At 52.6% G+C, this 12,928-nt stretch overlaps 1 protein-coding gene across 1 annotated transcript in view; it reads right to left on the bottom strand.

The window, feature by feature from the left end:
* The window catches only part of ITGAE (integrin subunit alpha E), a 43,832-nt gene that overhangs the window by 27,910 nt on the left and 2,994 nt on the right, over positions 1–12,928 (bottom strand). Inside the window, exons 2-16 of the mRNA XM_023730999.1 lie at positions 12,163–12,237; positions 11,710–11,801; positions 10,091–10,158; positions 9,588–9,705; positions 9,220–9,357; positions 8,507–8,622; positions 7,715–7,866; positions 6,312–6,465; positions 5,488–5,638; positions 5,004–5,071; positions 4,189–4,324; positions 3,548–3,690; positions 2,840–2,980; positions 1,964–2,188; positions 731–861 (exon numbers count right to left, since the gene is read on the bottom strand). Coding sequence (XP_023586767.1) covers positions 731–861; positions 1,964–2,188; positions 2,840–2,980; positions 3,548–3,690; positions 4,189–4,324; positions 5,004–5,071; positions 5,488–5,638; positions 6,312–6,465; positions 7,715–7,866; positions 8,507–8,622; positions 9,220–9,357; positions 9,588–9,705; positions 10,091–10,158; positions 11,710–11,801; positions 12,163–12,237 — 1,908 coding nt within the window. The remainder of the gene's footprint in view (positions 1–730; positions 862–1,963; positions 2,189–2,839; positions 2,981–3,547; positions 3,691–4,188; positions 4,325–5,003; positions 5,072–5,487; positions 5,639–6,311; positions 6,466–7,714; positions 7,867–8,506; positions 8,623–9,219; positions 9,358–9,587; positions 9,706–10,090; positions 10,159–11,709; positions 11,802–12,162; positions 12,238–12,928) is intronic.

The raw sequence follows: 12,928 nt of genomic DNA, 5'->3' as shown, positions 1-12,928 counted from the left end.
TGGAGCGTAGGAAGTGGAAGCGGGGAAGAACGCCATGGCAGTGGTCCAGGCGAGAGGTGACAGTGTCCTGTACTCAAGGCAGTAGCAGACATGGAGACAAGTGGACGGATTTGAGATGGTTTGGAGACAGGGCCAAGAAAACCTTGTTGAAGGGGTGATGGGGGAAGGAAAAAGAGGAATCAAGGACGCCCCAAACTTTTAGGAGAATAAGGGGTGCACGAGAATAAGAATACTTTTTAGACATGTTAACTTTGAGATGCTTGTGAGCTACAGCCAAGAGAGGTGTTGAGTAGACAGCCAAGCCTAGAGCTCAGTGGTGAGGACAGGGCAGATATCTAAAGCCATGGGACTTGATAATTCATTTAGGGATGGAGCACAGAAACTCTGAAATCCTTCAACATCATCATCAATGCCATGGATAGCAACTGTGCTAAGTACTTTGCATATGTCCCCTCACTTAAGCCACCTAACCCTGTGAGGAAGGTGCTATTATTATTTCTATTTATAGATGAGAAAATTGGGACTTACAAAAGTTGAATAACCTGCCCAAGGGCACACTGTTAAGTGAGAGCTGAGGTTCAAACCCATACGGCTGACTCCAGAGCCTGTGCTCTGAGTCACTGCCCTTAACTGCTCCCATCAGTGCCTGGTGTTTTCATGGGGCCATTTAGGGCAGAGAAAATGGGTGAGCTTGGGGCCCGGGACCCCAGAAGGGAGGGCAGACCCCTACCGAAGCACAGCCGCCCGGCCCAGAGTGCCCATGGTGATGTCAGCAAGGCCATCACCACTGAAATCGAAGCCACCAGCCAGGGACATGCCGAAGTAGTGGAGTCCTGGGCCCACTGCTGAAGCTCTGATTCTCTGTGGAAGGAGAAACGTGGGGCCTGTAAGGAAGGGGGAGGTCCTCTTGGTTTTATTCAAACCATTACGATCAGCCACGGTCCCCACCCCGGGGGTCCCTCAATCTAACAAGAGGGAAGGGAAAGGCCAGGTTTCCCAAAGGAATTGGCATTTGAAAGGGGCCTTAAAAGGCAGGTGGGACTTGAAAGGCAGAAACAGCAGGGTCCTCAGAGGAATGGGGGGGCGGGTACAGGAGGGAGGCTGGGTGCAAGGAGGGATTTGAATTGATGTGCGCTAGACTTGGACCTGTAGTGGGGGTGGGGAGTGTCTTCGATGGCTTTTTTTTTTTGAAGAAGTGACATGATCAGAATTGCACTGGAGGCCCAGGGTGGAGGCTGGGAGGAGGTGGGAGTCCAGTGGGGGCAGTGGTGGTAGGGGTGGAGAAGAGGGAGAGCATGAGAAGGTAGAATCGTTGGGGGTGGGGGGTGCGGTGCTGACCGGCTGTGCAGGGGAGAGAGAGGTCGCAGTGTCTGGGATTACCCTCGGTTTCCAGTCTGGGTGGTGGTGATGAAGCGGGAGGGAACCCAGAGAAGCAGCAGGTCTGGTGGGAAGAGGATGCCTTCGGGTGGGGCAGGGTGAGAGTGAGATGCCTGGGGCCATCCAGGGTGGAAGTGCTCGGGAGGCAGACAGGGTGGAAGCTCAGGAGAGAAACTGTAGTTGGAGGTGGGTGAAGGTGCCCATTAAAGACATTGCATGAGGGGTTGCCAATGGAGCCCGGGGGGTGAGAGTTAAGCCATGCAGGGGCTGGGTGGGGACAGGAGCCAGAGAAGGGACAGAAAGAGAGGAAGGAGAGACCTGAGGCAGACCATGGTCAGGAATGCCAAAGAAGGAGGGAGATATAGGTCAAGAAATAGAAGGCATGACTACAGCCCCCCTCACCCCCACCCCAAGGGCCTGGGTGAGGTCCTGGCCTGGAACCCCCCTCCTTCGCAGAGCACTCCCAGCCCCCTGAGGCTGCCTGCACTTAGGCCTGGAGCTGGCTCAGGCTGTAGCCGTCTCAGGGAGGTCAGAGCCCCAAAACAGAGGCAGGAGGGGATGCGCACAGTGAAGCCCCACGGCTCACCTGTGAGGGGCTGGCGGAGAGGCCGTCCTGACGTCCATTGTAGATGTACACACTGCCAAAGCTGGCACCATCGTCAGCCCCAAAACCCTCCAGCGGGGCCCCGATGGCCACATCTGTGAGCTTATCCTGACTGATGTCCCCGACAGCCGCCATGGTAAAGCCAAACCGGGCATTGGTGAACTTGGGGTGCCCACTCAGCGTGCGTGCCAAGGAGAAGGAGCCATACTGTAAAGCAACCAGGCAGCTCAGCCCTCAGAAGGACACAGGCAGCCCCCCACCACGACCACCCAGGAGGCACATGCACTGGGCTTGTTGATTCTGATTCTCCAGCAGGGAGTCTAAGGCTCAGAAAAGGAAAGGGGTCTTCCCAAGGTCACACGGTGGGCCAGTGGTAAAGCTGGGGCCCTCCTGCCTTGCAGTTCAGGGCCCAGCGCCTGCCCCTTCTGCTCCCTGGGTTAGGGGCACTGGGCTGGCACTTTGGAGGCCTAGACTCCAGTCTTGGCTCCACCCACATTTGCTATATAAACTTGAGCAAGTCTCCACATCAGTGAGTCTCGGCTTCCTCATCTGTAAAATGGGGGTGACCGCTACCTCCCATAGTTATTGTGAGAAAGAAGTGACATCATGGACAACTGTGGTTTGTCAACTGTGCAGCTATAAGGGGCGTCATTATCATCGACTGCCTTGGGTGAGAAAGTTGGGGAGAGGGGAGAAGAGGAGTGGCTGCCCCGGCAGGCATCCTCCCTGAAGCACCTCCTATCACCATCTGCCCTCTGGTGCAAAGGCAGGGCCAGGGCACTCCCAGCCTCCATCAGCTCTGCATCAGGCTGAGGACCCACAGCCTCAGCAAGCTTGTAAAGATGGAGACGCTCCCACCTGCTTATTCCAGCGGTACACATAGACTCTGCCTTCTTCCCCATGCACGTGGTAAAATGGAGCCGCCACCAGCAAGAAGTCTGTGGTCCCATCCTTGTCAATGTCCACAGGGCACAGCTCAGAGCCAAAATAGGACCCCATCTGCAGCCCAGGAGGAATTCAGTTCACCAGGGGCGCGGGGGAGGGCCTCGCCCCTCCCCTCAGGGGGCTAGATCTCCACTCCTGCTCTTCCTGGACCACCAGATTTGGGTCCTTCCAGGTCAATTTGCTCACCAGAGTACACCAGGAGAGGGGATGAGCAGCCCCACCCCTACAATGGAGGGAAACCAGATGTCTCTGATTCATGGCAACTCCATGTGTGTCAGAGTAGAACTGTGCTCCATAGGGTTTTCAATGACTGATTTTTGAGAAGGAGATCACCAGGCCTTTCTTCTGAGGCACCTCTGGGTGGACTCGAACCTCTAACCTTTTGATTAGCAGCTGATGCATTAGCTGTTTGCACCACCCAGGGGCTCTACAATGTAGGGAACCAGCTAAAGATCAGACATGTAGGGCCCAGGCCCAGCCACTGAATATGGCCTCAGTTCTGCCCAGAAGCCTGAGTTCTGCGCAGGCTGGACCCTCACCCACACTGTGTTCTGGGCTCTGTTTCCCTCGGGGCTTCAGGGCCCCCCATTTATAATAAGGGGGGTCTTCCCCAGCAGGTACCTGCTCTCCCTCCAGCACTGGAAGGAAGTTGGCCTCTGGGCCCTTCTCGCGGAACTCAAACACAGCGCCGCGATGCTTGTACCGTGGAGCACCCGCAACATAGAAGCGATCATCAGCCCCGTGCAGCACGGCCAACGAGTAACCTGTGGGGACCAGGGAGTGCTCGTGGTGACCAGGAGCTCCCATCCGGCCATTCCCTGTCCCCTCACCTTCTCAGTCAGGCCTTCAAAGTGGTGAGACTGTCTTTCTCACCCTTAAAATCGCCCTTAGTGAGTGGTCCCAACTCATGCATGCCGCAGGTCACTACATGTGTGATACACTGTCATACACACAGCCTGGCTAAAAATACACACGTTCATCACCCATGCAATACGAGGACCGAGGTGAGAGGTGAGGGGACGTCTACCACCCTTAGTAAAAGGAAGACCTCATCCTCGCCTAGGCAGCCGCCCAGGGCCGCACTCCTACCGCGGACAGCCACCCAGGAAGCAATAATTGTCAGCCTTGGGGTCCCTCATCAGACCCCGCCTCTCATCCACCTGACCTGCCAAGGCCCGCCCCCACTAGGAGGCATGCTGTGCCGCTTCAGGGTCCCCGTCTAGGCCCCGCCCCCACCAGGTATGTTCAGGCCCCGCCCTCACCTAGATAACCGTACTGCGCAGCCTGGGTGTCCACCGACGTCTGATTCAGGAAGCGACCCCGACAGCTGCTCGTGTTGTAGAGCAGCGCGCCCCCCGACCAGTCAAAGGCACCGACGGCGCCGAGCAACACCTGCTCCTGCAAGGGACGGGATGGAAGCCCATCTGGGCGGAGGGACCAAGGGCCGCTGGCAGTGGCCGCGGCTCTGCTGGCCAGAGAAGCGCACCTTGTAGGCCCTGTGCCCACCTGGCCAGAGATGCAGACAAGAAGGTGAGATGGCAAACACTGGGTTCCTGTGCCTCCAGTCTAGCCCTGCCCAGGAGTAGAAAGTTGGTCAGGGGCCAGATACTGAGCATTAAAAAAAAAGTATGATTGAGCAAGATAGTTGTCTCCTCCTCGGGCCTGGCACGCAGGTCTGTGTGTGGAGTGACGGTGCCGTGTCCTCGCCATACCTGTCCATCTGTGGGGAGTTGTGTGTCCAGTGGGGAGAAGTAAGCAAGTGGACTGGCAAACCCACCCAGGCCAAATCCTGTTTTTCTAATCTGAATTAAGGGAAATTGCTCAATCCTTGAGCACACAGAACAAAACCACTGTCTGTAATAAATATAGACGTTTTTCTATCTCAAAAGTCCGGATAGGGGTAGCAAGCAGAAGTGGTTTCCTTGATCCTAAAATGGCTGCTTCAGAGGCATCCCCCGGGAAGGGCAGAGCTCTGCACTGCCAGCCAGGAGTCCCTGAATACCTGGGTGTCACTGAGACCCTTCTCTCTCAGCCCTTCTCTAAGGGGGAGCCGGCTGGTGCTGAGTTGGCCACATACCTCATCCAGGATCTGGGCGCTGAACCCAATCTGTGCCAGCTGGAAGTGAAGGGCATCTCCGCTCGCACCTAGAAACCAAGAAGCCCCGTGAAGCAAAGGAGAGGGGAAGGGTCCAGCCTGGCCTCACTCCCAGGGACAGTGTTGGGTGTCATGGGAAGAGCACCAGGCTGAGTATAGAGTCCTGGGTTCAGTCTGCGTTTTAGGAACACGAGCAGTTCACTCCCTTTTTCAAGACAGTTTCCCTCATCCTGTGTCTCCAGTACCAGTTCATTCATCAGAGCCTCACGGAGATTCTGGGAAATAAACAGGGCTGGGGATATTGTTGTCTTTTTAGAGATGGAGAAACTGAGGCTCAGAGAAGTGATGAGAGTCCCTCAGACTGCCAAAAGGGGAGGAGCAGAGGTGGGGCTGGAGCGCAGGGCCTGGGCTTCTTGCTGAATTCCGAAGGGGCTGCCACAGGGTGCACGAGGCCCGGAGCACTCACCTTCCGTGTGGATGATACTCTGCTGCAGTTTGCTCAGCAGCCCATTCAGCACTGTGTAGTTGGTCACCTTGAAGGCATGAGTCTCATCGGGGTCTGAGGCGATCAGCTTCAGTTCCTTGTCAGACCGATCCTTATTAAATGCATCCCCCACCTGCGCAGAGGTGCCCCGGCAATGCGTCAGTGCCCTGAAAGCTGACTGGCTCCCTCCAGCCCTGAGGGCTCTCCAGACCTGACCTCCAGGGCCCTCCACCACCCATCCAGACCTGACCTCCAGGGCCCTCCACCACCCATCCAGACCTGGCCTCCAGGGCCCTCCACCACCCATCCAGACCTGACCTCCAGGGCCCTCCACCACCCATCTTCTTCCTTCCCTGCTCCCTGTTCTCTCTCCCCACACACTCTGGGCTCCAGTTTTACCAAACTACATGTGTTTTCCTGACCACCCCAGGCTACTTCTCACCTCTGCTGTTCCCTCTGCCTACAAAGCCCTTCCCGCTCCCCATGTCCTAGTAGCTATTCCTGTTTGTCCTCCAAGACTCAGCTCAGTACCATCTTCTCTAAGAATCTTCCCTGTTGTCCACTGCCCTCCTCTTCCCTGCTCAGCGAGTGAGCTGTTAGCACCACTGGGGCATGAGCCCTCAGTGGAAAGACCCGGGTGGGCGGGGGGCATGGGGCACAGAGATCAGGAGAAGAGAAGTTGGTGAGTGTTTGTAATCTGCTTACAGAGGATGATGGAAAACCAGAAGCCACTATCAGGAGCCCCAGCCCCTCCCTGCCCAGGTCCGTGCAGGCTCAGAAGGTGCCCTCCAGCTCCTGGCTCTTACCCCGATGGCAAAGCGCTCGACACCCTGCATCTCTGGGGAGTTGATAACAGTCGTTAAGTTGAGGGGGTCCCCGAAATTTTCCCCATCGGTGAGCACCACCATGACCTTGGTTGCCTTTTTTCTGGAGCCATGGCTTGGCGTGAAGATGTTGTGTCTAAGTAGGGGAGAGTAAATGAAGAGGGGAGCTTTGCCAGAAGGACACCTGGGCTCTGGAGAGATTTCATTCGCTGGACCTGTTTTAGAATCGGAGAGGATTAAGCGCCCCCAAACGGGGAACAAGGACCCAAAGAGGGGTAGTGATGCCTCTTGTATTACATGGTGAGGCTGGGTAGAAGTGGGGCTGCAATACACCTGTTTTGGCTCCTCACCTGCTTCTAACTGAAAGGCGTTGGATGGCACTTGGGTCTGTCCCTTTTATGTGTGCGCAGGAACAACAATGACATTAGGAAATAATAACGATGATATTAATCACAATGGCTAATACTTACATAGCACTTATGGGACTCGAAGGCTGGGCCAGGTACTGTTGTAAACACTGCACATGTTTTAACCTACCTAATCCTCTCAAAATCTTATGAGGCAAGTGTCATTATTATTCTCATTTTAAAAGCAAGGAATCTGAAGCACAGAGAGGTCAGGCAACTTGTGCAAGGCTACATATAAGTACAAACTGCAGCTGGGACTTGAACCAGGCAGCCTGGCCATGGAGCCCATCCTTGTAAACATTGTGCTGTACTGCTGCTCGTGAGGAGAATTTGTAGAAGACAGTCCTGGGGGTGTCATCCATCAGTCGAGGCTGGACTGAAAGACCTCACATTCCCTCTCAGCCAGGGAAAAGCTAGAACCCTGGTCCCCTCTTCTTTGTTTTTTTTTTTTCAATTGTGGTAAAAATGTATATAACTCAACATTTGCCAATTCAACATTTTTTACATGTATAATTCAGTGACATTGATTACCTTCATTGTGATGTGCAACCATCACCTGTATCTGTACCAAATTTTCCATCACCATAAACAGATACTCAGTGCTTCCTAAACGATGACTTTGCCTCTTTCCCCCTCCCGGTAAACTCAAAACCAAACCCTGTTGCCCTCTAGTGGATTCCTAGTGACCCTATAGGTCAGAGTAGAATTGCCGCATAGGGTTTCCAAGGTGGATTCGAACTGCCAACCTTTTGGTTAGCAGTCGAGCTCTTAATCACTATGCCAGCAGGGCTCCTTTCTCCTGGTAACCACTAACAAACTCTGGTCTCTATGCATTTGCCCATTCTAGATATTTCATATAAATGGGCCTGATCTACTCCTTTTCACCACTCCACCTTCTCCAGGCATGGTGCCAAAGAGCCTCTGAGCAGGGCTACTAGCCAGCACCCAGTAGGTAATTCCCACCACCCTCACACTCACAGGACATGCTGCATGGCTGAGGCAGTCTTGGTGACATTCTTCACTTGAGTGATGTTCTGGACTCTGGCAAGGGAGGCCATCACATCCTGGTTGTCCCGAAGATCAAACTCAGTCTGGATCACGCCCCCGTATTGCACCAGGGCAAAGCTGCACTGAAGGGAAGTGTCCAAGGTGGGGAGCAGGTTAGCAGTGCTGCCGTGCCCAAGGCCACCCCTGCCCCTTGGATAGCTTCCCCTGGAAGCAGTGGAGGGACCCTCTGATTCCACCTTATCCATGGGCAGGAGGAGATGCTAAGCCAGAGGGGAATGTCTAAGCAAGTAGGGGTGAAGGAGGGTGTGGTAATAATGGCTCCCCAATGAACCCCATGTTCCTGGGTAGTCCCCCTCCATACTGATTATGGGATTGACCATGTGGCTTGCTTTGGCCAATGGGACATCAGCAAATGTAATGGAATTAGAGAACGGAAAAGTGCTTGTGCATTGGGGCTTGCCCTCTTGGAATGTTACTGCCATGATAAAGTTGGGCTGGCCTGCTGAAAACATTTGGCTCAGCTAACAGCCAGCACCAATTGCCAGACAGTGACTAAGGCCATGTTAAGCCATCCAGCACCAGTCAAGCAACCAGATGCCTGCAGCTGCAGGAGTAACCCCAGGTAAGACCAGCAGAAGAACCACCCAGCTGAGCCCAGTCCAAATAGCTCACCGATAGAATTGTGAGCAAATAAAATGGTTGTTGTTACACAGCAACATATAACTGATAGAATATGTGAGACCAGCTCTCAGAGAAGCCCACCTCAAAGCACTTTTCATGGATGGTCCTCATCATGTTGGAGACAAAGTCTTTGGCTTTCTGGAAATCTGGGGGATCAATGCTTCCTGAGCCATCCAAGATGATGGCGATCTCAGTGCCTGGGTCAAGACAGGGAGCAGGTCAGGAGTGGACATGGGATTTGGGACGAGAGTGAGGGATTTTTAAGCCCCTAGCCCCGGTGGCACAATGATTAAGCATTCACCTGCTAACTGAAAGGTTGGTGGTTTGAACCCACTCAGCAGCTCTGCAAGAGAAAGACCTGGCAATCTGCTTCCATAAAGATTACAGCCAAGAAAACTCTATGGGGCAGTTCTGCTCTGTCCAATGAGATCACTGAGTTGGAATCGACTCGACAGCACTCAACAACAACAATAGGGCTTAGTTCAGGGAGGAAGTTAGTGAAGCTCCCAAGAGTGAAACTTTTGTCTCAAAGGCAGAGGGAGAGCTAGAACTCCTGCCCCGCACTCCATATGCTCTGGCTCTGCTTGCTGTGTGAGTCACTCCCATCACTTCTGCTCTCTGGGCCTTAGTTTCCCCATCTGTAATATGGTGCGGGGGGCCTGGGATTGGGCAGGCCTGGGGAGTTTAGCCACTGCTCCCTATCTTCCAGACCTAGGCACACCTCACCCTAGAGGCTGCTGGCTGGGGGTCAGCCCTGACAGCTTCTGGAAGCACCTAGATTTGCTCCTCCTCACCAGCTTCCTCTTCCTCCTCTTCCACCTCCTCCAGTGCCCGGCGCCACCTGGCTGAGTTCTTAGTTCCCTCCATGCTGCTTTTTTTGTTCCTGTAGCAGTCTCCAACACCTACATGTGCATCTGGATCCTGGAGATTATCTTTAAAAAACACACATGGAAGAGATTAGGGCCAGAAAACCCCTTGTTCACCTCCAGGCAAGCCCAAACTTAGATCTGCCCAATTCCTTTCATTGAGGGCTTGGGGCCTTCCCTGCCCCTCTCGGGGCCTCTGTGTCTCCTTGGCACCTCCAATGGGCTGGTGCCTTCCCTTGGGGACCAGAGGAGATTCCTTTAGAGCTGCCAAAGGCCAGTGAGTGTCTAATCCTCACCGAGGTTGAAGAAGTAGGCCTGGGCCCGGGGCTGGAGGTTGGGAGCCAGTAGGTTGCAGGTCCCTGTGAGTTCTGGACTGAGGCTGTGGGGCTTCCGGGTTTTCACTTGAATGCATATCTAGGGAAGGGAAGAGAAGATAGGGGAAAGGCTAAGTCACCTCCAGCCCAGGTCCCCTAGCTGCAACGACACCATCACCTCCACTCTAGTGCTCAGTACCAGGCACAGGACACAGGAACAACTTGCTCACCCTTTACCAGGGTAGGGGTCAGTGCTGGGGTCAAAACTGAGGTCAGCACCTGAGTCAGTGCTGGGTCACACAGAGTACAGGTCAGCCCTGGGATTGGCACCAGGGAGATAGCTGGGCTCAGCCCTGAGAATTACATGCCAGTCAGGAGTGTTATCAATATCAGGGTCAGCCACAGGGCTTAGCACCAGGGGTCGGCCCTGGGGTCAGCACCAGCCTCCCTGAGTCCCTCCATCCTCCCACCCTAGGCACACTCACCAAAACACCATGGTGGTTCTGGACAACCGTCACTCCCTGATGCCTCCCCTTTGGGATGGGGCCATGCTCTGAAATAGTTAAATCCAGATAAGGAAGGAAGGACATTGGGAGGCAACCCTGATGCAAGATGGCACAGGGTCAGTGTCCCATGAGAAGCTGTCAGGACACCGTCTTATTTTAGAACCACAGTGTCATCTGGTCACTGGGCTGGGTACAGAGGTTGAGTTCTGTTCACCTCAGTGCCTCTCACAGAGGTAAGGGTTCTACTTTACACAGCCAAGTGTTAGGAAACGTGCAACCTGAGTTGGACTGGGTGGGGTGAGTAGAGTTTGGTTAATGAATGAATTAAGTTCATCTGTTCATTCATTCAAATAGCATTTATTAGTGCCTAATAGATGCCAGGCCCCTTGCTAGACGTTAGGACGGCCACAGTTAAATTGGGTGGCATAGAGGTGGATTCCACTGAGGTGAGAGAAGTTGTACTGAAATGGATTGGGTTATGGAGTCAGGCAGATTTGGGTTTGTATCTGTAGTGTCACCAACACTAGATGTGTGACTTCAGTCATACCAGTCAAGTTGATTCCAACTCATGGCAACCCCATGTGTGTCAGAATAGAAGTATGCTCCATAGCATTTTCTTTTTTTATAATTTATTTTTTTGTTGTTGTTCTTGTTGAGAATATACACAGCAAAACATACACCAATTTAACACTTTCTACATGTACAATTCAGGGACACTGATTACATTCTTCGAGTTGTGCAACCATTCTTACCCTCCTTTTCTGAGTTGTTCCTCCCCCATTAACAAAAACTCACTGCCCCCTAAGGTTCCTATCTTTCAAGTTGTTCTTGTCAATTTGATCCCATATAGATAGATCTTAAAAGAGCATAATGCTCAAGGCAGATATTCTTTACTAGGTAAGCTAAACTATTGCTTGGTTTTAAAAATACTTCTGGGGATATTTTTGGTTTAAGGTTTAAGGATTATCTCAGGGCAATAATTTCGGGGAGTTCATCGTGCCTGCATGGCCCCAGAAAGTCTGGATTCCATGAGAATTTGAAATTCTGTTCTGCATTTTCCCCTTTGAAAATCAAGATTCTTCTATAGAATCTTTGATCAAAATGTTCAGTAATGGATCCATAGGATTTTCAATGGTTGATTTTTCAGAACTATATTGCCAGGCTTTTCTTCCAAGGTGCCTCTGAATGGACTCAAACCACCAACCTTTCAGTTAGTAGCTGAGTGCTTTAACTATTTATTCCACCCAGGCACGCCAATGAAAGTACTTTTCAGAATTGTAGCTTCCTTTTCTGTAAAATGACGTGGTTGTAAGGATTAAATGTGAATGAAGCACTTAGAGTGCTAGACACATGGTAAGCACTCAGTAAATTTTAGGTATCATTTTACTGTTAGGATTGAGTCAGGAGAGGTGGCTGAAATTAGGACTGGGATGGGATTGAGTATTCAGATGGAACTGATTATCATGGATAGTCTTGGAATTTAGCAACGGGGTGGACTGGAGTAGGTGGGGGTGGGATTGGAATGGTGTGAATTGGGATCAGTGGGATTCCTGGAAAGCCAGACCTGGGGCAGATACCCTGGAGCCGAGCTGACTTACCTACTGGTTGACAGGAGAGCTCATTCAGGAAGAGGGAACATCGATGCAGGTGCCCTGCTGACCCATTGGCTCTAGGGCTGGTGACAAGGAGCCTGAGTGGGAGGGTGGACAGCATTGCTGAGCTAGCTGGTAATTCCCTTCCCATCCCTGTCTGCCCAGGCACAGTCTTCCCATTCCAGGCCCACAGGTTCCCTGTCTGGCAGGGAGGAGGCCCAGACCTGGGAAAAACAGGCAGATCCTCAGCTCAGGACTGCAGACTATGCTTTACGGGGCAGGCATTTGCTCAGCCTCTACTGCTGGACAGCTCTAGGCAGGAAATGGTTAAATCCAACCCCTCTCTGTGTGCCCACCCACACTGACAGAGATGGGAGTGGTCTTGTTGCTAAGTAAAGACTCCCGCTCTCTTGCTAGGGTGTGAGTGGGAGAACCAGGAAGCCACCCTGCCTGTCTCACCTGGCCTTAGTGATGGTATTTCCTGAGCAGTGCACACTAATGCCCCCATCCTCTGGGTCACTCAGAACTGGAGGTCTGGGAGTGGGCACCTCAGCCTGATTAAGGCAGCCTCAGGAAATGTGGTTTCCAACTGCAAACCTCTTGCCTCCCACCCTGAGCCCAGACCAGGGAGACAGCAGAGAGTCCAGTATCAGCCTAAATATTCTCACTATCCATGCTGCCCAGAGAAGATCAGACTGCCCTGAGGCAGGGAGTGAGTTCCCCATCCTAGAGGGTATAAGTAGGGGATAGAGGGGCTATGTACTGATGTGTGTCCCCCCAAAATATGCGTTGAATTCCTCGCCTTTGTTCCTGTGGATGTGATCCTGTTTGGAAATAGCGTTTTTTCTTTTGTTATGTTAATGAGGCCATACTGGTAGAGGAAGGATCCTAAACCTAATCGCTTCTGAGTTATAAAAAGACCAGAATAGACACAGAGACACACACACAAAGAGGAGGATAGATGCCATGTGAGGATCATCTACAAGCCAAGGAACACCAAGGAACCCAGGAACACCCAGGGCTATCAACAAGGAAGGAATCAACATGGCTAAGACCCTGATTTGGACTTTAGCCTCCAGAACTGTGAGAAAATAAATTTCTGTTTTTAAAGCCACCCACTTGTGGTATTTCTGTTACAGCAGCACCGGGAAACTAAGACAATGGGGAAGGGGACCTGAGGCTTGGCTTGGTAACAACAAACCCAGTCAAAGATCTTTATGAGAGG

This window comes from Trichechus manatus, unplaced genomic scaffold (assembly GCF_000243295.1).
Source record: "Trichechus manatus latirostris isolate Lorelei unplaced genomic scaffold, TriManLat1.0 scaffold00040, whole genome shotgun sequence".
In the NCBI taxonomy this organism is placed as follows: Eukaryota; Metazoa; Chordata; class Mammalia; order Sirenia; family Trichechidae; genus Trichechus; species Trichechus manatus.
This window is presented reverse-complemented; position numbering and strand designations above follow the sequence as displayed.